The 27,024-nt window shown below is 37.2% G+C and overlaps 3 protein-coding genes and 2 pseudogenes across 3 annotated transcripts; 1 reads left to right on the forward strand and 4 right to left on the reverse strand.

Moving 5' to 3' along the window:
* Positions 1-12,541: 12,541 nt before the first annotated feature.
* On the forward strand, positions 12,542-14,204 carry LOC113311079 (transcription factor LUX-like). The gene has a single exon (XM_026559927.1). It carries the CDS (start codon positions 13,084-13,086, stop codon positions 14,068-14,070), a length of 987 nt encoding a protein of 328 aa, XP_026415712.1. The 5' UTR covers positions 12,542-13,083; the 3' UTR covers positions 14,071-14,204.
* LOC113311078 lies at positions 13,878-16,881 on the reverse strand (annotated as a pseudogene).
* Positions 16,882-17,085: 204 nt separating this feature from the next.
* LOC113311081 lies at positions 17,086-18,396 on the reverse strand (annotated as a pseudogene).
* A 2,800-nt stretch (positions 18,397-21,196) lies between these two features.
* Positions 21,197-21,730, reverse strand: LOC113312804 (thaumatin-like protein; the record flags this gene model as incomplete). Its single annotated transcript, XM_026561541.1, has 1 exon — positions 21,197-21,730. A coding segment is annotated over one exon (534 nt), but the record flags the coding sequence as incomplete, so codon positions are not given.
* Positions 21,731-22,477: 747 nt separating this feature from the next.
* Positions 22,478-26,405, reverse strand: LOC113309362 (protein TOC75-3, chloroplastic-like). The gene is made up of 7 exons (XM_026557779.1): positions 25,198-26,405; positions 24,879-25,100; positions 24,646-24,753; positions 24,335-24,526; positions 24,009-24,257; positions 23,116-23,370; positions 22,478-23,015 (listed from the first exon to the last, which is right to left on the reverse strand). Exons 1-7 carry the CDS (start codon positions 26,329-26,331, stop codon positions 22,776-22,778), a joined length of 2,400 nt encoding a protein of 799 aa, XP_026413564.1. The 5' UTR covers positions 26,332-26,405; the 3' UTR covers positions 22,478-22,775.
* Between the last annotated feature and the right edge of the window lie 619 nt (positions 26,406-27,024).

Below are 27,024 nucleotides of genomic sequence, written 5' to 3' on the forward strand. Positions count from 1 at the left end.
CACTCTTAATTTTATTGATCAATCTTTGAATGTTCTTACAAGAAAAGATAAAGGAATCAAGAATGACCTCTGCTCTAGACTTTCTCTCTCTCCTATTTACTTGTTTCTTACTCAAAAAGATCTCTCCCTTTCCTTTACAACTGAACGACTATTTATAGGGAAGTACATAGTGGATGACAGCTAATCTGTCCTTTATTTTCGAATATGGCTTGCGACATTATCGCAACCTTACAAATGTTAATCTCGCAAACTCTCTAATTTTTGCAGGACCATCACATCTTTCTCATGATTTTAGCTGACGTCGTTTATTATATCATTTCTGAAATTGTTCTGCGACACTGTTGTTTTGTGTTGTTGATAATTTCGCTAAGATATCATTGTTGCGAGATTCTGATCCTACAACCACAGATTGAAGTAACGAAATATAACGAGGAATCGTAGAATATTGTTGAATATTCAGTCGATTAATTGACGACTCGTAGAATATTGCTGGATATTCAGACGATGGCTCGTAGAATATTGCTGGATATTCAGACGATTCAAGATAATTAATTGTTGGCTCTATACTAGAAGGGCTTCCTGTCTAGGAGCATTAATTATCTGAGGGTTGAGCAATATGAACTATCTGGAGTGTCATATTCCTCTTGCATAGTCGGGGAAAATCTGGTTACATCCCGAAGACGTTGTCGCTCTATACTAGCAGACATGTTGTCTAGGAGCCGCCCAATCTTTCGATTCTATACAGTATGAGATGTGTCGTGGCCTCAGCTGAGAGATTGAACATCTTCACCTTCTCTGAGAGACTTTCTCCATCAGAGGTGGCATGAGCTTTCATGCATAGAGACATGAGTCTCGATACTCATCCGATTGTCGGATCCGGAGTAATTACTGAAATTGCTCAGTATTCATGAGATGTGTCGTGGCCTCAGCTGAGAGACTACACATCTACACGTACTCTGAGAGACAGCCTTCTCAGTCAGATATTTATTACATGAGCTTTCATGCTTTAATGAGAGACATGAGTCTCAATACTCATCCGGTTGCCGAATCTGGAGTATAGTTTTACAATTCTACCCTTTGTCGAAAATCCACCATCTATATATGGATTCTGGATTTTTTGGATCTTTGCAGCGGTGTACATAATTGTACACACCAATGTAGATTAAAAAAAATTTAAAAATGAAAATTATATAGTCATATGGGTACTCTTTTTGTAGCTCTCGGAAAATGCTTTCCAAATATATAAAGTTTGTCGATTTTGGACGAGCGATTCAAAAGATAAATTGTTTTTAATTATTTTTTATATTATTCAAAATTGTTGACATCATCATGAGTCAGTGTGGACTAAATTACAAATATTTAGACTAAATAGTAGTAAATAATGAGGGTTATTAGTGTACTTTCCATATTTTTGGACTAATCTGTACCTAGTTGACTCGGATTAGACTAAATTGTACCTTTGGATTGATTTTTGGACTTAACCGTATTTCTCCCATTGGTTTATCACTTTTTCGAAAGGTTTATATATTTTGAAGTGTAACGAAAGGTACAAAACTGATTGGAACGTTTGTGAAAGAGCAATCCTGCTACTTGACCCGCCAGATAACAGCTATTTGACAGCTGATCCGACGTGGCGGGTACAGTTGTAGGATGAGGTGTTTACTTTCTTATTCCACATCATTAATGGAAACCGTAGGATGCATAAATGGATCCAAGGATTAAAAATGTTGTCTTCGTCCTTACCCTGCAACAAAATGTTAACTTTTGTTTCTAAGATCAGCACTCCAAAAGAACTTTAATCATGTGTCTGTGTATCATTGACAAAATCAAAATTCTTCATTTAGCGAACCCATGACTAGCACAAATTTGTTAAGGTAGATGATACTAAATTAATTCACCAAAATTGATCCTGATTTTCTCAAGAATGCAATCGATTTATTAAATTTTTCTGAATTTCTTCAACCCAATTTCTCTATTTATCAAAGTTGTACATTTTTTCTAAACTTCCAACCACATCAATGAAATACTTCACCTAGGTCTATAATATTTCAACCCCATTTGAATCTCTAAACAAATAATACATATTCAATACAGATGAAAACAATTGATCGACACATCGCAGCATATGTAATGTTTCATAAACGGATGATAGCCTTCTCGGTGTCTTCTCTGATTCATTAAGTAAACACCCATAAAATCAAGGAGAATGAAATATTAGCCAATAAACATTTTCAAAACTCAAGATATCTACATTTAGGATCTGGAAAAAAAAATTGAAGATAAAAAGAAAGAAAATATAACTGTGAGGATTTTAATCCGTGGCAGATACAAAGACAAAGGATTTGATGGAATTACTGTTGGTGTTGTGTTGTAAATCAAAGAAAGAAGGAGTAGGGAGAAAATTGATGACGTTGTTAAAATGAAAGCAACTCATTCTCGCCATTGTACATGCCACATATGATCAGCGGTCACATACTCCCTCCGTCCCACTATTAGATGACCTAGTTGAAGTTTACACAATTCTTAAGGCAAGGAATGAAATGAGTGCTTTTAAGTATTTTTTACAACTATACCTTATGGATAATAACTCGTAAAATTTGGAAATCATTTATCTCTCAGACTATACCATAGATTTTCGTAAACTTTGTATCGTTGGAAATCATTTTAAAACACCTACGTAACGAATATAAAAATGAATATCAAATTATACATATTTCTTATGATAACGATAATCAATCAAAAAGATAATTCTAGAAATATCCTCTTGTTTAATGAGATAGGTCAACTAATAGTGGGACAAGATTTCAAACCAAATAGGTCATCTAATTATGGGACGGAGGCAGTAGCTGTTAGCAAGCCGGTCATATAACATTTTCGGTGAAAGAGAGCAGAATCCATAAGAATGATATCGCTACCCGATTTAAAGATTTTTATTCAGATATTATGTGTGAAATAATTTTGGTAGAAATTTACACATAAAGTATTTGATACGAATCAAAGAAGTGTGACAAAAACACACTAAATGTGTTCTGTTTCAGGATATTAGGGGAATATTGTCATGACTGGTGTAACGATTAGATAAACCAATGGAAATCATCAATAGTTGTTGGGACAATAATTATATGGTATGGGAGTAGTTCTTGCAATAAGAACTATACAAAACTGAAATACTGGTTAACATGTAATGTGTTGGAAACTTGGGCGGCGGACCAAATATCCAACGAGGAGGTGTAATATTACGGAGGTATAAATTTTGAACACTTACATTGCATAGTGCCAAATGTTAAATAGACATGTATTTGGGTATGAATTTGTAGAGGTTGGAGCATGGGTAGAGGAGTTACTCATCATTTTTATTCTTGTTGGGGTAGCAAGTATATAAATTACCTACAAATTTTGTATGCCTCTAATGAATGCAAGTCTGTAATGATTTTTTGTGAATTAACCATAAATGTTAATTATGGTCGCTAGAGAAGTTACAAATGATTTTGTAAATAAAAGAAGAACATTTTTAATAATGTTGTTAGAATTGCTTGCATGAGTAGATGCATGTAACGAGGAAGAATGGCTTATAACCTAACTTATCCCATATTGGAAAAAGCCATCTCAAGCGGTCTTGATTAATTGTAAATCAGGCTATGATTTATAACATCTCTAAGAAAGTCTTATAATGAAAATTCAAGACATACAAGTCTTAGGAATTGAACGGTAAGACAATCACTTAAGAAATGAGCAATTGCAGTTAACTATTGAAACAGAGAAAAACTTGGCAAACCTATTTATGAAAAGTCTCCTAAAGGAAGTGTTTTAAGTGAAGAATACATAAATGGGACTAAGGTTTGGAAAAGAAGGTTGATCACCCATAATAGAAACCCAACCTATATTTTGAAAAAGATAAACAAGGTTCAATGTGGTACCAACAAGTTAGGGAAGTGATTATGGTGCACTGAGTAAAAACTTCTCATTTCTGTTTAGTGTTGTGATTCTTCAAGAAAAAAGTATGGATATTGATCCTTAATAAGTCTATTATCGTTTGCAGGTGTATCGCAGAAGCATCTTACGAGACTTACCTATATGAGTATGGAAATCAGGTCGTTTCCTAAGAGAAAAAAATCATTCTCTAAAGAAAACTCATGAATCCAGGATAAACACATGGCCATTAACGTGCTGAGATAAAGAACACACAATATGTGAAATCAGTATGTTTGGAGATTCCAATTTTTCACATGGGGTTCTTGGTTCAAGACTGGTTTCACCACTGAACCCCAATAAGGTTTTGAATTTTCTTACATTAAGTGAAGGTTCAAATCCAAAAGATACCTATCATTTATGTACTGGTTTCTAAGATGATGTTTATTTCTCAACTGAGCTTGAACTACGTTGGCTTGATCCCACTCGGCTACGTAGGCAGTCACTTGAGTGATGCAGCCACTCCAGTTTTGTAAGTTTTATTTATTTTATTTTCATGTTTTTTGGTTATTGAAAATGGGGGAGATTGTTGGATACTTTCAATATCATGGAAAATAAAACGGTTTTCGTTTTTTGGTTCGCCTCTACGATGGGAGGGTCTTGTGTTGAATAGACGCAATGAATGTTTGTTGGAGATGAAAAGGCATCTCCAAAAGGTGTAGCGGTTCAAAAGACACATCTGTATATTCCACTAGACACTATTGGTGTCTATTGGAAATGAAGAGACATTTCCAATAGACATGAGTCCCCTATAAGTATTGATGATTTATTTTCATTCAAGTATGGAAAAAAACATCAAAATCTCTGATTTTCTTTCTAAGCATCATCAGAATCCATATAATGTGTGTTCTTGGTTGGGTCAAGGGAGTACAACTCTTGAATCCAACAACGTTGTTAGAGCTTCAAGAATTATTTCATTGACCGATTGTACTCGCCAATTATTTGGGAATGGTCGAAATATTTGCTGAAAAGAATCGCAAGGCCTTTAACACACCCCTTGTAATAATTTGTAGATCTAAAAATAAAAATGATGATAAGAATGCTAAAATTGTAAAGAGACACAAGGTTTACGTGGTTCGATCAATTTGATCTACATCAATTTGTAAAGACATGAAAATCTTCCACTGAAACTTCCATTTTTTCCTTAAATTTCACCGCAACAACTAATTTTTTCTCTCCCTCTTTTCATGTCTTTGAATTGTTGATGATGTTTACTCCCTTAAAGTGTGATTTCTTCCATAAAATTTCCATTTTTGAACCTAAACTTTGTAGATCTAGAAAAATATGAACAGTAGCTAATCTTTATGAAAATTTCTTGATCCAACAAGTTACAGAAAGGATAAATCCTTTACTCGTTCCCTGTTTCTAGCGCCAAAAATGTAGTTGCAGGAAATCCTACAACACATCCCTTGTAATAATTTGTAGATCTAAACATAAAAATGATGATAAGAATGCTAAAATTGTAAAGAGACACAAGGTTTACGTGGTTCGATCAATTTGATCTACATCCACGGGGTTAGGTTTTACTATGATTATTTGTAATTACATCTTGATTACATGGAGACTCCATTAATGAGTATTTGGAGCTCTAGGTTCTTGAAGGAGGAAGAAGAAGTAGATAATAATAATACAACTAATTCTACTTTCTCTCTCTATAGAATGTATCCTCTCCTAAAGTGTGTCTCTCTTTCTGATTATTTATCTCCTTTTTCTCTCTTGCCTTTCTCTTTATATAGGTGTTTACATAGTGGATGACAGCTAATGTACAGCTAACATTTCCCCTAATTTCGGATCTGGCTTGCGGTATTTTCGCAAGCTTACAAATTTAACATTCGCAACATTCCTAATTTTCGCAAGATCATCACACTTTTCTCATGTTTAAGTTAATGTCATCTGTTATGTCGTTTCTGAAATCATCCTGCGATGTCTTCGTGATGTGTTGTTAATAATTTCGCAAGCATATTCTTCTGTGCGAGATTCTGATCCTACATCTTGCCTCTTTTTTCTTGAATATTGCTTAAAAAGCGATCTTTAAGAAAAAATCCACCTTGTTGTAGTTGTTGGAGGAACGAGCGAAAGAATATCGGACTTGAAAAGTACGTACTTGCCTCTATTCTTTTGTGAAGTTCTGGAACGTTGCGAAGTAAATAAGAAGTATCAACCCTTGAAGTATGTGAAGTATGAAGTATCCTTGATGAACTATAAAAAGTACTTAATCCTCGAAATATAAGAAGAACTCTGTGAAGTAAATAAGAAGTATATGTCCTTGAATAATAAGTATTGCCTCTATTCGTGCGAAATTATTACTCCATTTTTGGTGAGCATTCTTATTGTTCATTAGCGAACGTCCACTTTGGGAATGATTCTTGCCGAGGAGATAAAGAACATAAAATGTTTTCTTGGTAATCCATAGTTGCCTCTGTTCTTTACCTATGAGGGTAGAATCATTGAGAAAATGTTGAATGTGCGAATTGTTTCCTTATTCTTATCTTTGCCTCTGTCTCATGTTTTGTGCTCATGCAATAGTATAATCTCTCCAATTTTCTTATAATTGTGTGAAATAATTGAGCGAGATAATCACATCATTCAGAAGAATCATATTCTGCGAAATTCTGACACATTCTACGAAATTTTGAATCATTCTGCGAGATTCTGAACCATTCTGTGAAGTTCTGAATAATCTTGTGAAATTCTGAATAATCCTGAATAATTCTGCTGAATTCTACGATATTATTGCGAAATTCTGCAATATTATTCCGTACAGTTTTGTAAAGTACTTATGCGAATATAATGCTTATGTGATGATTATGTTATGAAATGTGTATGCGATGTTTATGCCATGAAATGCTTATGCAATGCTTTTATGATGCGAGTATGATGCTTGTATGATGAGAATGCTTATTTATTGCAATGTATAGTTAATGTTTGTGTTACTTAGCTCATTTTGCCGTCTAAAATTGATGTAGCTCTAAATGGCTTCCATTCTTCATTTTTCTGCCTTTTTCTTTAGTGTATGCATTCTTCTTCGTGTAGTTATTGTTCTTCACAAGTTCTTACTTGTTTTTCATCTTCCCTCTTTCCTGCACTATTAGTATCTCATAACAGTATGATCATAATATCAAGTCTGCGGCATTTTCACTGCCTCAGTTTCATTTCCATGTACATATTCGCAAGCTTGTTTGCTTACATATAATCATTCTCGCAAGCTTACTTGCTTACTCATTTTATTATGTGGTCTTATTTTGCCTTCCTAGTTAAAGGTCTTATTTTGCCACCTCTTGTCATTGCGACAAAATCGCAGGACGTCTTTGCACTTTCATGCAAAAACCCATTGATCTTGACTTAACTTTTTCTTTTGTATTATTTCCTCTTCAGGATTGTTGCGACAATATGACAGGACTAAATATTCTTGCGAAAATAAAGCCCCATGACATTGTCGTCTTGCGACGAAATCGCAGGACGTCTTCACACTTTCATGTAATGACCCATTGATCTCGTCTTATCTTTTTTCTCTAGTATTATTGCCTCTTTAGGATTGTCGCACAAATATGACAAGTCTTAATACCCTTGCGAGTAAAAATCCTCATGACATTTGCTTCTTAAGACACTTATCAGCTCCCTAATGGAGGGTGCCGCCCTTATCTCCCCCCTGGTTTCCCCTTCAAGGAGGCGTACTTCTACCATACAAGGTTATCTCCTCCCATCTGGTATTAACAACAACCAGTTGTTTTCGCATCCTCTTGTCCCTTTTACCTATAGGGCTTATGGTTATGAGACTGCACCCTAAGTGGGGTTTTCGTCGGTCCGAGTGCAGTATAATCCAAGACTTGTCAAGAATGGCAAGGTACGCTCCGGACGCCCCTGGCACTCTTGACTCAACCGTGTACCTCGGCGCCTTGATCAGATTCTGCACTCCTTAGAAGAGACCCCTAGTCGTCCAACCTAAAGCAAAAGCTTAGGTTGAAAATCCAAGGTACCTCTCCTGGATGGGCTTTATTGACCCCAAATATCCATGACTCAGGTTCCAGGGGCGGTATAACCTTTTCGCTGAGTCATGCAACAGGTACCCCCTTATATGACGTACTTTAGGTCTTACATTTGCCTCTTGCGAAATTGTATTCGCGAACTAGGGTGTACGACATAAAGATTCGCCTCTATCTGCGAAATTTTATTCGCGTTTCTGCGAAATATTCACGTCTCTTTGTTTCTGTGAAATGTCCGCGTTTCTTTATTCTCTCATTCATCTTTTCATTTCTGTCATCTCTTCCGTTCATTCTTTCATTTCTGTCATCTCTTTCATTCATTCTTTCATTCTCATAATATTATATCATTTGAAGCAAAATAAATATTCAAGAGAAACTCTAATACATTGTAATTCTGAAATCTTTGTAGCTGTGAAATCTTTGTAATACATTTCTTTTATCAAAAAATTTCATTTAATTGCAAGTTCAAATCATTTTTCTTTGTTTTGATTTCCTTTATATAACTTGTTTCGTCTCATCCGATAAACATCTTTCATGGAAATGATCCTAATGAGGTCTTATGCAGCCTGTTGATGGAAGGTCTTATTTTGCCTCCTACTACTCTCCATGTTAGATATCATTCTCATTTGAAACAAAGAAAATTTTCAAGAGAAATATATAAATTGATCTGTGCGAGATTTTTCTCGGTTTCTTTTGTAATTGTGGAATCTTTGTAATTCTGAAATTTCTGCGATTATATCGCCTTTTATAAATCAAATCAAAAATCTTTTATTTTCTGTAAAAATAAAATGTTCAAGGAAAGTGGTACTTAGCTTTTATGTGATTCGTTGTTGTTGTCAATCTCGCGCGAAAAATACGTTGCATGAAGTATAAATGTCGCTTAGCAAAAATAGATGCGAGAGGCAAGAATTGAACACGCGACCTGCTACTTGCATATTCTCACACCATACCAACTGTGCGAAGCCTCTCTTGCGAAATTATCAAAGTTCTTGCGAAGTAATCAAATTCCAACTGTGTGAGAGACAATTCTGTATAAATTTCGTTTAACAAAAATAAACATGCGAGAAGCAAGAATTGATCCCGTGACGTGCTGCTTGCATTAATGCCTCCTGACCAACTGTGCAAGCTTCTTCTTTGCGAAATATCTCTGCGAAATTATCATCAACTCTCTTCTATGCGAAATAATTAAAGAAATATTTGTGCGAAAAAATACACATGTGTTGGGACTTGATCACAAGGCCATGAACTCATTAACTTCACAGATGACCAATTGTGCTGCCTCTTGTTTGTGAAATAATGAAACAATATTGCGAAATTATTCATTTCTTCGCTCTCTGTAAAAAAGAAGAAAACTATGTTCGCAGGCGAATTCGAACTTGCGACCACTAACGCACATACTGCTCTCTGGACCAATTTTGCAAGAACCTCTCTGCGAAATTAACGCATAAATTTTTTCCTTATTCTTTTATTCTCCCATGCAAATGAGAAGAAAATGAAAAATATGTGTCTCTGCGAATTCGAACCGTGACCTATTTGTTGTTCGCTCAGCCTTGAACCATTTGTGCGAATTTATGTTTGTGATAGAAATTGCAGCATCTGCCTCTTATCTTTTCTTCGTCCTTCCTTAACTTCTTTCACATTTGCCTTCTTCTCCTGAACATGAAAATCTTCCACTGAAACTTCCATTTTTTCCTTAAATTTCACCGCAACAACTAATTTTTTCTCTCCCTCTTTTCATGTCTTTGAATTGTTGATGATGTTTACTCCCTGAAAGTGTGATTTCTTTCATAAAATTTCAATTTTTGAACCTAAACTTTGTAGATCTAGAAAAATATGAACAGTAGCTAATTTTATGAAAATTTCTTGATCCAACAAGTTACATAAAGGATAAATCCTTTACTCGTTCCCTGTTTCTAGCGCCAAAAATGTAGTTGCAGGAAATCCTACAACACATCCCTTGTAATAATTTGTAGATCTAAACATAAAAATGATGATAAGAATTCTAAAATTGTAAAGAGACACAAGGTTTACGTGGTTCGATCAATTTGATCTACATCCACGGGGTTAGGTTTTACTATGATTATTTGTAATTACATCTTGATTACATGGAGACTCCATTAATGAGTATTTGGAGCTCTAGGTTCTTGAAGGAGGAAGAAGAAGGAGATAATAATAATACAACTAATTCTACTTTCTGTCTCTACAGAATGCATCCTCTCCTAAAGTGTGTCTCTCTTTCTGATTATCTATCTCCTTTCTCTCTCTTGCCTTTCTCTTTATATAGGTGTTTACATAGTGGATGACAACTAATGTACAACTAACATTTTCCCTAATTTCGGATCTGGCTTGCGGTATTTTCGCAAGCTTACAAATGTAACATTCGCAACATTCCTAATTTATGCAAGATCATCACACTTTTCTCATGTTTAAGTTGATGTCATCTGTTATGTCGTTTCTGAAATCATCCTGCGATGTCTTCGCGATGTGTTGTTAATAATTTCGCAAGCATATTCTTCTGTGCGAGATTCTGATCCTACAGCCTTGAAGTCAGTGGTATAACATTCTTTTCAGTTCTCTGATTTTTCATCGTCTTGTACCCAAATTTCCAACATTATTTGCAGTGAGCAAGACGGAATAAACCTAAGAAAGTGAGACGACTTGGATTGATTTTCATAGCACTACTATAAGTCTCCTTTCTTTGACCATAGTCGGTGTTTTGAAAACGACCGGCAATCGTTAGATTTTTGTTATAGGGAAATCTGATTTGTTTAGGGGGAAAGCATTTTAAGGGGAAAGCTGGTATAATGGAGATATGTATAGGGGGAACATTTACTGAAATTGACTTTTACAATCATTTTGTATTACCAGATTACCCTACCAAACCACATCTAACTGACCGTGAGCTTCACTGTAAGACCGACAAAAGAATCGTTTTACCCAATTCTCATGTACTTCACTATCTGTTTTATAGCTAGTGTTGGCACCAAATATACTCTGATCTAATCCACGAGGTACCAAAACCAACTTGTTTTTGTGTTTACTCTAATTTAATTGATCGATGAACTTACTTTGAAGTTTGGATTCGAAGATAAGTTTAGCTTTTGATATCCTGTTCATAGAAGGTTATTATTGGGGCGTCACATTTTATTAGAGGGGCTTCACCTAATAGGACAAAAAAAGGGTCACCCAGAAGTAATATCAAAAACCCCTTATCTCAAATAATTTTGTAATGACCGAACAATCCTTTAGTTAATTTTAATTTAATTAATTTCTACGGTTGGAATCAATGTAAACCTGGACGTAAAACCAATTTCTACGGTTGGAATCAATCCAAACCTGGACGTAAAATCAATTTCTACGGTTGGAATCAATCCAAAGTTGGACGTAAAACTACATGCAAATAAAATTCTATGGTTTAATCCAAACCTGGGCGTAAAATCAATTTCTACGGTTGGAATCAATCCAAACCTGGACGTAAAACCAATTTCTACGGTTGGAATCAATCCAAACCTGGACGTAAAGTCAATTTCTACGGTTGGAATTAAAAGGAAGTTGGACGTAAAACTACATGCAAATAGAATTCTATGGTTGGAATTAATCCAAACCTGGCCGTGATTTCTTCAGAAACTAAAATTACGTCTAGAAAAGAAACACCGAACCTAGACGTAACACTAGCAGAAACGTTACTGAAACCCTAATTTTACTTCAATTTTATTCAATCTAACATATTTTAAGCACAAAACCGAGTAAACAAAGATGGGTTTGTTCGATTATTACCTTACATACACCATGGGTTTGTTCGATGATATGAATTCAAATGGATTTATCGTTGAAGAGGATGAAGAGAAAAAGGAGAGGAAGAAGAAGAGCAATTGAAATGTGAAGAATGAAGAATAAAATTTAGTTTTTGTTTATGTTTTTAAGTTTTAATTTTAATTTAAGGGTAGTTTGGACAATTGCTATTGAATCAAAAGTACCCTATAACCAGATTTTTGGTCATTAAATATCCAAATAAATCCACTCTATTGGATGGTGACGCCCCAATAATAAATATGGATGCGAATTTTTGTATGTGTTTGACATCCTAAGATGGTCCCCCGGATATGCAAGAATGGTGTTTGTTGAAATGTGTCATAAATTCTCAGGGGTGAATTTTTGTACGCCATGTCAGATTTCCTACATCAACCATAAAATTAGATATTCCAGTTTAAGATAAAGGTGGTACTAGCCCTGTTTTTACAAGTATCATTACCATCATAACAACTTCGCTGATCTCATTGTAGTTATCTAAGTGGAGATGAACTCTCTTAGATTATGAATCTGTTGACCACTAGTAGATGTTGGCTAACTTCGTTCAAATACACGCTGTTCAATATGGTAATTCTATTTTCTCATAAAGAGAAATAGTGTAATTGGCGGCATGTGTCCTCCTGTTTAGAACTACTTTAAGTTCTCATTTTCATTGGTATGAGAAGTATCTCGTGATGACTTCCCTCTATTTTGTTTTATCATAACAAAGCTAAATTTATGTACTTCAGTTGGATCAATGGAAATGAAAGAAAACAAGTGAATAGACTCCTATACTAACATAATTGATTCTTCTATCATGGTTATACAGTAGCTCGAAAATAGGATTAGGTTAAGACCGATCAATAAAAAAAAAGTTAGGTTAAGTTGAGTTGAGGAGTAATCTCAGCATTTTGTCAGGGAAAGACAATTTTTCACTCCTCCCCTTTAAAAATCCAAAATCAAAGAAAATATACAATGGTTAAACCATTTTAGCTTTTCCCCTAAACAAATCAGCTTTACCTGTAACAAAAATCAATCGTTAAGCTATTTTTTTGGAAAACGTTGTTATAGTCAAAAGCGGTAAGAATGTAAAAGACGGTCTGATAGCCTTTATAACGGGAACAATGGGAAGTAGTTAAAATTGAAAATGCTTATTTTCTACAAATCGTCATCATCTCCGAAATATCTTACTTTCTCTTAACAGAATCAACCACAAAATCCAAACAACATAACAAATCCAACCCTAATTTTTTTTATCTTTCTAATAACTTCTTTAGATTTGTTTTTGCAATCTATAAAGATTTGATTTTATACTTTTTGAATCAAAATATCCACAGAGGAAATGGATGAAGATACAGGTGGTGATAATGATGGGAGAATGCTGGAATGGGAAAATGGATTGCCCGATGAATCTGAACTTACACCGTTATTGCAGAATTTGGTACCACTAGAGCTCGCATTGGCGTTTTCTATAACCGCTGAACCCTGTAGAAGCATGGGAGATGTAATTCGGGCATCTGAGATGACAGTATTGAGTCTCTGTGGTCGACAGGATCCATTTCCTTGCTCTTCAAGCAATCTGGAATTGTTTCCTTCTCGCACACCGTTAGTTTATGGAGAAGAGGATGAACATGAGCTCACACCAAGAACTCCTGTCATGGACGATATGGAGTCGCGTAAAATTCAAAAAATTGATTATGATGAGGACGTGGAGGTTGATTCGTCTATGAGGATGCTGAATTCTAGTAATGCTGACAATCAATCTGCTGGGACATTCAAACGCCCGAGGTTAGTTTGGACACCACCACTTCATAAGCGGTTTGTTGAGGTTGTTATGCATTTGGGTGTTAAGAATGCAGTGCCAAAGACTATTATGCAGTTGATGAATGTGGAAGGATTAACAAGAGAAAATGTTGCTAGTCATCTTCAGAAGTATAGGCTCTACCTGAAACGAAATGAAGGAGAAGGTCTGTCCACATCTGACAATTCTCTGTTCTCACAGAGCATACCCAGGTCCACTGGGAGTGAACGTGTGCCGCTATCTACAACACCAGCACCACCAACACCAACACAATTAGAACGACCACCAACACCACCACCGCCTCAGATGTCGTATGGTGGCCTGCCGCTTCTCCCCATTTCAGTTCTTGGCACGGGGCTTGCACCAAACAGTCAGGCGGGCATAAAAGCTGGTAATTCAGCTGGAGTTGGCTATCCTGGTGGATACAAGTTTCATCATTATAACTTATCAAACGATCAACAAAGAGATACGCCTGGTATTACATTTGATTCTATGTTGTATCCACATGTTAGTAACACAGACCGCTAAGAGGCTTCAAATGCACAAGCAGAGTTTTTGCTTAAACCTTTTTCTTGCAAAATGTTTATGGTTTACCAATTCGTAATTGTGTAGGTTTCACTGTATAATTTACAGATTGATATATGCATTTCTCAGTTGATCAACATAAGTCTCTTACCAATAACTGTTTAGGCCGCATTATACAGGATAGCTATATTTCAAAATGATACGGTTTCTAGGTTTTCAGATGCTTGAAGATAATGAGGACATAAAAAAACTTGTCGAGCCAACCTTTCTAAATTCTAACCAAAAGAAGGCATCAACTGGAAGTCAGGTTTTTGTGAAGTAAGTGACTTCAATGAGCAACTGCTATTGTAGACAGCTTATAGAATAGTTAAGATTAGACTAACTGATCTCCAATGTTTCCCTGGCTCAGATTAGACTAACTGAGGGTGTTCAATAACGTACTACTACTCGCAAATTATAGCTCTCCTTCATATAAAAATGAAGTTTAAGAGATATATGTAAGTGAATTTGGAGTTCTTTTGTTTTGTGAACTCTCACTGTTCCGACTAAGTTACTAGAAGAGGAAATCAAGGTTAGGTAATTTGATTATTAGGTGTGCTAAAGTTCTTCTCTGCAATCTAAAGGAATTTGAGGAAGTTTTATCTTTGAACAGAAACTGTTGTGTTAAGGTCCATAATGGATATGATCACATGGAAATATATCACATATTACTTCAATTTTTTCAAATTTATTTTGTAGCTCTCAAATAAAGGTTTTTACTTTTGCGTAGCTTAAGACAGCAATTTAATTAGCAAGAACTTACTTGAAACTCAGTGATTCGGAAGAAGATAGCTCTTTGATCAGGTGCCTGACACAAATATTGAAGTACCTGTTTCGTTATGGAATTAAGTACTCCATGATCCAACTTACATTTACTTCACTTTTTACAACTCTTTTATATTTATGTTCATTAAAAGTACTTCATTTGTCTGACTCCATGTTTGATTGTCTATAAACTGATGAAATATTAGTCACTGAAGTCCGAAGTTAACACCTCAAAATGTAACTTCTCCGAATTTGATTTTCTATATCCAGCTGCATCCAAGATTTGTTAACTTCTTCTTCTTCATCATCTTCTTCAATCTCTCGGCATTTCCCCAGTTGCCAGCCTCTGAATATAAATTCGACAACAACAAGCTATTTCCAGCATTTTCAGGCTCAAGTTCATTCAGTTGCTTAGCTGCAGTTTCTGCAAGTTCAATATTGCCGTGATTCCTACATGCTGCTAAAAACGCCCCCCATACATGCACATCAGGTTTCACAGGCATTTTCTTAATAAAATCGTAAGCCTCGAAAATCTCACCAGCTCGACCCAGAACATCCACCAGGCATGCATAGTGTTCTATCCTTGGTTCAATTTTATATTCTTCTTGCATCAGTCGGAACAGATTTTGTCCATATTTGACCAGTCTTGCATGACTACAAGCTGTAAGAGCTTCTGTAAAAGTTAAGTGATCTGGTTTTACTTCCTCCTATTTCAACATTTGATTGAAAAGCTCAAGTGCTTCATTACAATATCCATGATTTGAGTAACCAAAAATCATTGAGTTCCAAGTAACTGTGTTCTTTTGACGCATCTTAATAAACAGCTTCTCAGCTTCCAACATAAATCCACACTTTGAGTACATGTCGACAAGAGCACTGCTTACAAATATATCCTCCTCAACTCCATTTACTAATGCATACCCATGAATTTCTTTCCCATATCTTGAATTTGCCATTATTGCACATGCAGGTAATAGACCACTGATTGTGAAGGAACTAGGCCTGACACCTGAACTCAACATCTGTTTAAATGTATCAAAAGCTTCAACACTTTGAAAATTTTGAACAAACCCAGATATAAATGACGTCCAAGAAACAGTGTCAGGTTGAATCCCATGTGCCCTCATACTTCTAAAGGTTTCCAAAGCCATTTCTGGATCACCCACCTTAGAAAAACCAGCAATTAACGCATTCCATGTTATCAAATTGGGTTGGAGTCCTATTATCTTCATATCCTCAACCAAATGAAATGCTTCTTGTGCAAACCCATGTTGCGTATAACCTGAAACCATCGAGTTTAAAGCAACAGGATCTTTCTCAACCATTCTGTCGAAAACATTTCTTGCATATTCCAAAGGACCACATTTCTAGTACATGTAAATCAATGAACAACTAATGAATGAATCACAATCGAACAACGCAGAACGAAGAACTACGCAATGTATCTTCTTCCCAGTTGGAATATCAGAAAGATGTGCACAAGCTTTAAGAACACTGGGCAGAATGAATTGGTTTAGTTGGAACCCGTGTTGCTGCATTTCCACAAAGACATCTAAAATCTCTTGTTAACAGCCTTGGTGAGAATAGGCTCCCACCAGTACGACCCATCTGCCAACACTTGTCTTAGGAATTTTATCAAACACCTTCCGCGCATCAGAAAATCTTCCACATTGTGCATAAAATGAAATGAACTTGGAATCGAGGAGAAAAGAATTAACGCCATTTGTAGTTATAAGGTAAGCATGCAGTTTTTGTCCAGAATTTAATGCTCGATCACGACCACATTTGTCGATGTAATTACCGTACGATTCTGAACTAGATTGGAATGAACGGCTTTTTATGAGAATGTTTTGACATGAGTAGAATTTTAAGAATACTGATCTAGTTTGAAGAGCAGCTTGCATTTCAGATTTTGAATCAACTGAAAAATTATGACAAAAAGTGTAGAGAAGTTGCTCTCTTTTTCTGGGGTATATTTTAGCGAGTCCGCGCATAAACCTGTTTCTTCTTATGTTGGGTCTCTTTAGTTTCCGAGCATGCTGCCCACTGTTGTGCACTTTAGCATAGAATATTGCCCTTTTCCTTTTTGTTGCTTTTCTACTAATTTATTTTGTTGGCAAAATTATAGTACTGCACTATAGTATTTCGCTAGCGTATGCTTGTATGTGTACTGCAGTTGGGGGAGCAGTTGGGCTTCAAGGTGGTACTGAATGGCTGAAGTTGCATTTAAGTGTACATATCAGAAGCAATAGCTTCAAGAACAGAAACATTGTCTGTTTACATCTTTTACTAAAATACAGAACATCTCAAAGGGAATACTAAAGATTTCAACGTGCATCGAAATGCTACAGATAACTTGCAGAAAAAAGAAACTAAAATCAAAAAAGTACTGTTAAGACCTGACTAGGAGAAACTAAATCCCTAAAAAGCCAACCTCCTCATCTGCAGACCATATAGCATACCCTATTTAGGTGGGCAGAAGGTAATGACATACCGAGGTGCCCTACATGTACGAAGACTGGATGAATCATCATAGGCAAAGCTGTACGCTCTTGGGCAGATAGCCTTAAAGAGTTTGGCGAAAACTGTGGCTTTGCAAGTCAGGGGAGTTGCATAGTCCCCAGTGCAGCAATACTTGGGAGATTTCGCAGCCAGACAAGCACTTTTGCACCCGACCACCTTATCTCCTTGCTTCACTTCAAATGCTGATGGGCAGCAAATGTTCAAGTCAGTTTCACACCCTGCAATACCACATCCAACCCCACCTCCCACTGGAACCATAGAGACTGGAAGGTTAAACCCGTCGACCAAACTCACATCATAATAGTGAAGTGGCGATGTAGATGTCCCTAGTGTCATTTCGACCACTGATGCCGGAGGCTCGCCACCAGTACCCTGGCAGTGTAATTGGCGAGCACAGTCACCAGTAACACATCTTCCTTGCCATTTTGATCAAAACAACAACCTTGCCTACCCCAAAGCCTACCTGACCATTTCTCTGGGACTTCGAGAACAACTTGCTCGTTGCTGCCAAGATGGAAACCACCGTCCGCAGGAGATGGATGCCCTGCACTGCCGAAAATCCCAGGCCATATGCTCTCCTTGCAGTTGTTGACTATTATGAGTTGAGTCCCATCTGCATTCACAAATAAACACAATCAAAATCCATAACTTTGAGTTCTCTAGAGAGCCAGGGGAGAGAGAAAGAGAGAGTACCGGTCAAGGAGAGAGAGAAAAATATAGAGAGCAAGAAGAAGAGAACGGATGTCATCTGGATATGGAAGAGAGTATGTTTTGATTATGGTATGAGGAAGATATGAGAAGGAGAGGAAGGTGGTTAGGGGAGATAGAGAAATGCAAGTGTCTGCTACTTTGTAGTGTCTTGATAACTGCTTGTAACTGAAAAAAAATGAGGCTGGATTCAAAATTCAAATACTGCTCTCATATGACTTTTTCTCTTTTCCTTTCCATCCTCATGGAGAGATCTAGGGATTCTTTGCTTTGATTGAGGGTTTTCTTTTTGATTAAAATGATTCTTATTTCAATGTGTGTGGGATTGTGAGTCAAGACCATGGGCCAAGGTTTTCTTTTCTTTCTTATCTTTGTTTCCCATTGGTTTTTCTCCTTTATACATGTGATGAGGTTTACAGCTTGATTTTTCATAAAGAAGAAAGTGGTCACAAATCTTTAACTTTGTATTATATTCTAACAAGTTTGTAGTTTTAGTACTGAATGAAAATGAATCAAAAGTGCCGTTTAGAATTATCCACAGATTTTAGACTGGTTTGCCACTGATGTTTTTATGCTCATTACCACAATTATGTCAGCAGATCGGTATATTATGCTGAAAAAGATTCTCCGGTTTCCCAATGTCCAAAAGGAAGTGTCTTTCGGTGAATATAAAATTTTTGGGTTTTCATGTTCACTCCTGTGAGAACTTTTAGATGTACAGTTTGGCTGATCAAGCTAATTTTAAGTGAATTGAGTCTTTTGAAACGACCAGGCAAAGATGAAAGGATTAGGGATAACCTGTGCTATATGGCACCATCCTAATTTGTTAGACGATTATTGGCCTTATGAATTTCAATGGATTGATTAGAGCAATCGGTGATTAGAGGAACTGGATACTCATAGGCTCTTAGTGGTTGTTACCACTACCCCGGATTGCGGCAGACTTGGGATAGTGTAAAAACCTCATCATTGGTTGGTTGAATAGAAAGCTACCGGATTAATGCCGACTACTGATGGCAACTTTCTTATCATACAAATAGGAAGTTCTTGGTTGAGTAGCATTTAGGTCTCACATTGTGTTCTCTAAGTTGCTTCCTATGTTTATCAGTACAGTTGAATGTCAGTCTTCTTTAAAGTAAAAGGACAGTAAGTTTCTAGTGTTCAACTAAAAGGCGCAAGTCAATAGTTACTAATATCCTACTATTATGGTTTCCCATCTAACAGTACAAGAACCGTCTTCCGAATTTCACCGTCTCTTATTCTCATCAACATGGCTGCTGTTATGGAACGTGCTGATGAGAATCTCCTACCTGCCATCTACAAAGAAGTTAGTGAAACATTCAATGCTGGACTCACCGATTTGGGGTATCTTACTTTCATACTGAGATTTGTGTAGGCACTCTCATCACCATTAGCTGGAGTTTTATGAGTTCTTCGTTATGATCGACCTACTGTTCTTGCTATGGGCACTTTGTGCTGGGCCATATCGACCGCTGGAGTGGGTGCAAGTTATCAGTTTTCACAAATTGCATTTTGGAGAGCTGTGGCAAATTTGCTGTTTTGAACAAGCTCGGCCTTTTACAAGTGACAAATTTGCTGCATATCCTTGCCTCGAACCGGCATCATGACACAGCATTTCCATCATAGTTCAAGCTTTATAATACGGTTTATGCTGGCTTGGTTTTTAGGGGTGATGCATAGAATTGCCCCTTAACCCGAGGTTCCCTTTTATCCGATTCGAGACTTGTAGTAGTATCCACTCAACAACCCTTCTTCCGAAGGCGCCATAAAAAGCAAGTCTGAAAATCTTTCGTCGAGAAAGAAAAATCTAAACGAGTCATTTCAAGTTAAAGAAGAACCGAGTCAATTGGAACCGATTCCTGATGGCGGAAGAAGAGGGTGAAGCAGCAGTGAGATTGACAGTACTTAATGGAGAAGAGTTAAAAGATATGAGATTTCTAGGTAAGATGAAGACATTTGTAGTTGTTTGGGTTAATCCATGTTTTAAACTACATACGAAAACCCTAACAATTTCATCGAAAAATCCAGTTTGGAATTATGATCTTTCTTTACCATTAACTCTCAAATTACTAAAGAACCCCAATTCAACACTCACTTTCCAAATAATTTCTCGTTCGTCCCCTATTTTTCCAGAAAAGGTAATTGGATCCGCTGTTCTTCCTCTTTGTCAGATTCAGTTCACAGATGAGGTTTTCACATTGCAGGTTTGGAGACCATCTGGTAGAGCTAAAGGTTTGCTGAAAGTAGCATGTAGGATCGAATACAATGGTGGTCTGAATCTAGGGTTTTGTTCAAATTCTTCTGGTGAGAGTGCTGCTGTTGAAGTAAATTCAAGTCAACGAGAGTCAACCCAGGGTTTCAGTTGCAATGATCATGGTTATTGTACATCTAGTTCTGGTAGTAATGTAATCCCATCTGCACCACCAATGCCAGATGATTATTCATCTAGTAGTAGTGGTAGTAGCAGTGTTCCGGTATTGATGCCAAGTCCTGATAGTTCGCCACCAATGCCTGATAATGACGATGGATTGATTGTCAAGAATGATGATCCGGACATTGACAAAAATGAGCAATTGATACCAAGCGATGTTGCTGTTGATTCATCGATCAAATCGAATGTAATGGCGGGTGTTTTGGTTGGAGTTCTTGGGGGAGCTGTTGCTGTTGCTACTCTTTTGATTAGGGCTAAAGCTAATACTTGAGAGGAGAGGAGAGGAGAGGAGAGGAGAGGAGAGGAGAGGAGAAACAGTTTATAATTAGAGTGTATTGTTCAGATTGTAGTTAGTTTTGAATGATGGAAACAATATGAGAAATTCTTATGGTAATAGACAACTCTGGTTCAATAGTCTTGTAAACATCATTATTCGTTTTAAGAGCTTCATCTTGAACTTTATGTGAATGACTGAGCACCAGATTAATGTGGATGGTGCAAGCTCCTCCTCAGCTGATGTTGCTCGAAATCACCATGGGAGTTCATGAGATGTGCTAGTGCTGTCAATAACAATCCGAACCCTTCATTGGTGAAGGTATGGCTTTCCTTGCAGGCCAAAAATGCCAAAAGTGATTCTCAAACCTAATGATAATCTTGGTTTAACTCATGTGTTCTAAACGTGACGTAATTACACAGCTCAACATCTGGCTGTCTGCTAAAGGTAACTGATGGACAAGCTGATGGACAGCAAATCTTCAGGTCCGTTTCACATCCTGCAACACCACATCCAACCCCACCTCCCACTGGAACCATAGAGACCGGAAGGTTAAAACCATCTACCAAACTCACATCATAGTAACGAAGGGGCGATGTAGATGTCCCTAGTGTCATTTCGACCACTGATGCCGGAGGCTCGCCACCAGTACCCTCCATTGGCGAGCAGTCACCAGTAACACATCTTCCCTTGCCATTTTGATCAAAACAACAACCTTGCCTACCCCAAAGCCTACCTGGCCATTTCTCTGGGACTTCGAGAACAACTTGCTCATTGCTGCCAAGATGGAAACCACCGTCCGCAGGAGATGGATGCCCTGCGCTGCCGAGAATCCCAGGCCATATGCTCTCCTTGCAGTTGTTGACTATTATGAGTTGAGTCCCATCTGCATTCACAAATAAACACAATCAAAATCCATAACTTTGAGTTCTCTAGAGAGCCAGGGGAGAGAGAAAGAAAGAGTACAGGTAAAGGAGAGAGAAAAATATAGAGAGCAACTCTTATAGATGTTTATATGCTCATTACAACAATTATGTCACCAGATCGGTATATTATGCTGAAAAAGATTCTTGGTTTCCCATTGTCCAAAAGGAAGTGTCTTTCGGTGAATATACAAATTTTGGGTTTCCATGTATACTCCTGATAGAATTTATAGATGTACAGTTTAGGATTTGAGGGGAACAGGGGTCTATCAAGCAAACATAAGCTAGCTGATCAAGCTTATTTTATTGATGTTGAAAATCATGGCAGGAGTTTGGTGAAGTGAATCATTTGAAACGAGCAGGCACAGATGAAAGGATTAGGGGTTATCCAATTAATGTGAACCTTACTGATTTGAGTTGATTTTGTAGATGTCGAAATCTCGGCAGAAGCTAACAGTCTCTTGGTATGCTCTCATTCTGTCCAATGTCCTCACTGCACAGTTCATGGATCACAAACATAAAATATTGGACAGGCCTCGTACCAAAAGAGTTTATCATTTAAGGTTTGCTTTTACGGATCGCCAGTTAAGAACTTAAGAGGAATATCCAAGAACTGCAGTACCATGAGCAGTATGCACAAATAGAATTATATCTGTATCTACTCCAGGCTTCTCCTGTCTAGTTTCATGGTGAAACAGAATTATATTTTTCCACGACGCAAGGAAGTGAGTTACGCAAATGAGAGAGATTGAATACAACTAATCTGAATTTAACAACAATGTCGAAATGGCAAAAGCAAAAAACTCATCAAGGGTGTTGCCCTCATTCTCCACTGTCCCCTCACAGCACTGCAATTGCAGAGTTCCACAAAAATTCATAGCACACTTGATAATCTATAAATAAGCCTCTTACCAGAAGAATGAATCATTTATTAAGCATTCCCACTATCAAAACCTCTACTGCTCCCCTGAATCTACAACTAAACTTTTGATAATATTCACTAAAAAGTTAGGATCCATTAGTCTCAGAATCTTTCACCAAACCGGAGGAATACAGCCCCTGTTCCAGCATTATGATCGACGGCATACTCTGCACGAACTAGACCCAACTTGACACCAGCACCATAAGAAGATCCTTGACCGGCTCTTCGGTAGAACTCTGTTGGGTTACCTTTAACATCCTTGGAGCTTCCTAGATCATTTCCGTGTTCAACAAATGCATACACATGTGTATTCCTTACTGGTATACGGATCTCAGCCGCAGCCTGCACATTATTACACAATTTTAATGACACGAGGAGTTCAACTTTTCAAGTGAAAATAGTTCATGCAAAACCATTATTTAGCTTCTCCATTACTGCTTACCTCAAGGATTTGTCTGCAAGCTCCCAATTCCCCCATGTTGTAACCTCTCACAGAGTAAGGTCCACCAAGTGTAAAAGCATCATAACTTGGGAGATCTCCAATACAACCACCATAATGGCCATGAAGAACAAGTACAGGTGGTGGCGGCTTACCAGCACCCTCTTCGACCTTCTTCAATTGGATGAAGCGGGTCAATGTTAACTGGTGGCGATTAAAGAATGGAAATTGACTGCCAATACCGAAGCCCTGGTCCAGCTGCAAGTTTTTACACATACAGATAAATATTAGAAGACTTACATGTTTCAGTTAGAGAAACAAAATAGCAAGTGTATTAAGTCTTAAAAAACATCCCAATTCCAAGTTAAAAGGAAACACAGAAATTTTCCTTTACTTCAATTATCCAAATCCGAGATAGATATAATACCACTTTTAACAGCCATGAACAACCATCATCAATCTTGCCCAAGGCCTCATAATACGAGTTTCATTGAAGGTAAAGGATAATCAAACAGGAATAGAATTTGAAGACGAAGACCTCCAACTTAAATTACTGAAATCTACATGCTTTTAACCAACCTACAGTCCCAGCTTCAGGTAACCAAGGAAATAGAATCTCATGATGCTTAATATTTTGCTAGACATAATTTGCTAGAACGAAAAAGAAAAGAAGAATAAAGTCAAATACTCCCTCTGACTCTGGAAAAGAGATACTACCACTTTTCATTTTAGCCTAGAAATAGGCCAAATTGAAAAATTAATAGTATCTCTTTTCCAAAAATGGAGGGAGTATAACTTATAATGAAAACTAAAGAAGTTGGGTCATGCACAAGCCATATGCATATAACTAATAACATATATACAAGATTGTGAAATCCAGGTCATATGAGATTCACCTGGAATACATCCCTCTCACCAACAGTTGCTCCATTCACGAATTTGGTATTATCACGTGTGATATTTGCTTGTCCAAATACCAGTTGGTCAACACCAGTACCACTGAGTGTTGTTGGGGGTCCATCTGCACTGATTCCTCCATTTGGTAACTGACGCTGACCATGTGAAGAAACATTACTCTGTTCATCACGTGTTGTGATCTTTTCCATTACCAGCCCATAAGTGAATTTGCTCTGACGGGTCAAGTTCTGCAAAAATTCTATCAATCAGAACGGAGCACTGCAATCTCATTGAAAGCAAGTCACGCAGAAGCATCCTAACTGACCTCTGTTATATTAGCTTTAACTCCACCCCTATCAACCCATATAGGTGGAACTTCATCCACCCCTGGTCCAGCTGTAAAAACTGGACTCAGTTTACGACTATTGAAGCAGCTTGTACGGAAGGTGCGATTGCGGGGATCAGTAACACCATCGAGATAAGGATGTACATACTCAAACTTGAAAGATAGATCATCCTGAACAAAAAAATTAAACACAATGCACTCATGAAAGTTGAAACATATCCTGAAAATATAAACCAATGTGTAAGCATTTAATAACCTTCGGAATCAACATAAATAAATTTACACATTACCTGAGGATCGAGGAAGTTGCTGGTGGTTATTGAACCATTTACTGATCTGTTCAGCCCATTGATATTTCGATGCTCAATTGAAACAGTTCCAGAAGGCTGGATTGAAGCCTGAAAAAAGGGTGTATTTAAACATAACCATGGTATACTGAAAACAATGAACTAAATTTCAAGGCTGTGAGTGAAAGCAACAAACTCAACTTCAAAGATGAACTATTAAGGTACTCAATGCATACCAATGTGGGTCTGCCTTGAGGTCCAGGTGCAATACTCCATTCTGTAGTAACTTCAGCCGTCTTTTGTTCAAGTTCTTTAAGCTTTATCTCAACTATAATTCCTCCATCATTTTTCTCATCCGGACGAGGGTTAACTTCGATATTAGAAAATAATGCAAGTGAATTTATATTTCTCAGAGCTTGCTTTCCTGCTTCAATGTTAAAAACATGACCTTGTTGAAGCTGTTCACACCAAGCACCCAAAATGTGACGGTTATATATTATAATCCAAGTAACAAAGCAGTGTTACATAATCCAGAAAAATAAAGTTTTATCGTACCTGTCTGGGCAAGTCTCGCATAATGACGCCAACTTGTGTATTCCCTTCAACAATATTTCCAAGCTTATCTTGAAACTGTATATCCAATTTCGTAATATCCCCTTCAACAACTTCACAAACAACCTCCTTCGTATTCAAATTACCGAAATTCACCACTTGGGCACAAGCATACCCTTCATCATGATACCATTTCTGAACCCGATCTCTTATCTTCTGCAACATCCTCGCACTAACTTTACCCTGCTCCCTCAACATAGATAAAACCTCTAATTGAATTGGAATTGGTAACAAACAAGGTCTCGCTTTAGCCATTCTCTTTCTATAATCTCTCTCTTGACTCTTAAACAACTCTAGCTTCTCTTTATCTGTCATATCAGGATCCATTTCAATTGGTTTGCTTTGTGGCAATAACCCAACATTAATACAACGGAAAGAATCAGCTGATTGCCATGTACTTTCAGTAAAGGATATTGTAATCCCTAAAGTTCCATCAGGTTTAGTTTTTCCTTCTAATTCAACTTTTTCAAACATTCCACTAGTGGCTAATGTTTCAAGCTCTTTCTGTAAGTGTGCTCTAGTATAAACACCCCCTGGTTGTAAAGATATCATTTCAAAGAAAGAATCTTCTGTTCCTACATTCGCCCATTTTCGCTTATCAAAGAAAAGTATTTCAGAAAGTTTATACCTTTTTAATCCACTTAACTTGTTAAGCTGAATAACAATGTTAGCTGGAAGTCCATGAGAATCCCAGTCTTGATTAGGAGATTCTTCATCTTTAGCTATGGCTGCTGGAGACGAAAAGAATTTCGACCAGAAACCTCCACCACCACTTCCGCCTCCACCACCACCACCGCCTCCAAATCCACCCCCACTTCCTCCATTACCAAAACAGAACTGATAGAGAAGACCTGAAGCGACTGTAACACCTAGGGTTTTAGTGACAAGGGGTAGGGTTTTAGAATTAGGTTTGTTGTTAGTAACTAAAGTTTTCTCTAAATTAGGGTTTGAAGAGAAATTACATTTGATCGATGAAGAACGAGACTGAGAAGATGGTGACGGAGATTTAATAGCGAAAGCTTTACTTCTGGTTCGAAGATTAGGGCTTGCTAGTTGGCCTGGAGCGCAGAACGCCATCGCCAAATCGTCGAAGAAGAGAAGCAGAAACTAGGATAAGGCACTGATAAAAGGGTCGAGACCAAACGGGGAGAAAGTCTTATAAATGATGAGATGCGAGCACAATTTTTAGGTAGCCCCTAAAAAGTTGTTTCCGTACAGTCCAAACAGTGTTTGAAATATTCGGTTGGGTTATCTATCTGCAACCATCAACGTTGAACCCTCGTCTGCCTGAATCTATTTGGGGTTACTAGGTTGTATCACGGTATAACCCAGTAGTCAAATGGCCTAACAAAAGAAGCTATATTTATCCGACCATTATGAGCAATGTAGACGATATTGAATTTGGGTTTGTTTCGGCTGGGATCGAGATATTGGCACAACTTTGTATCGGTAAAATCTCGGTTCCAAATCTCGGCATAATTTCTGTTACAAATTTTATATCTATAACTTTCTTATAACAAATATTTTCTCACTATATTTTTTTTTCTAAAATATTTTCTCACTATAATGTTTGTACGTTACTGGTCCAAGCGCAAAAGTAAGGAAAAGACTTATAATACATCGCAATACATTTCCGTAAGCGTGTTCTGGCTTCCGTTGTTGTACCTTCTTCCCTATGCTTCAACAAAAATATAATCAAAAAATCTTGGAAAAACCCTAACTTAAGAATGGATCAACATAACAAGATTATTAGTTTGGATGATGAAACAG

This window comes from Papaver somniferum, chromosome 9 (genome assembly GCF_003573695.1).
Source record: "Papaver somniferum cultivar HN1 chromosome 9, ASM357369v1, whole genome shotgun sequence".
NCBI lineage: Eukaryota > Viridiplantae > Streptophyta > Magnoliopsida > Ranunculales > Papaveraceae > Papaver > Papaver somniferum.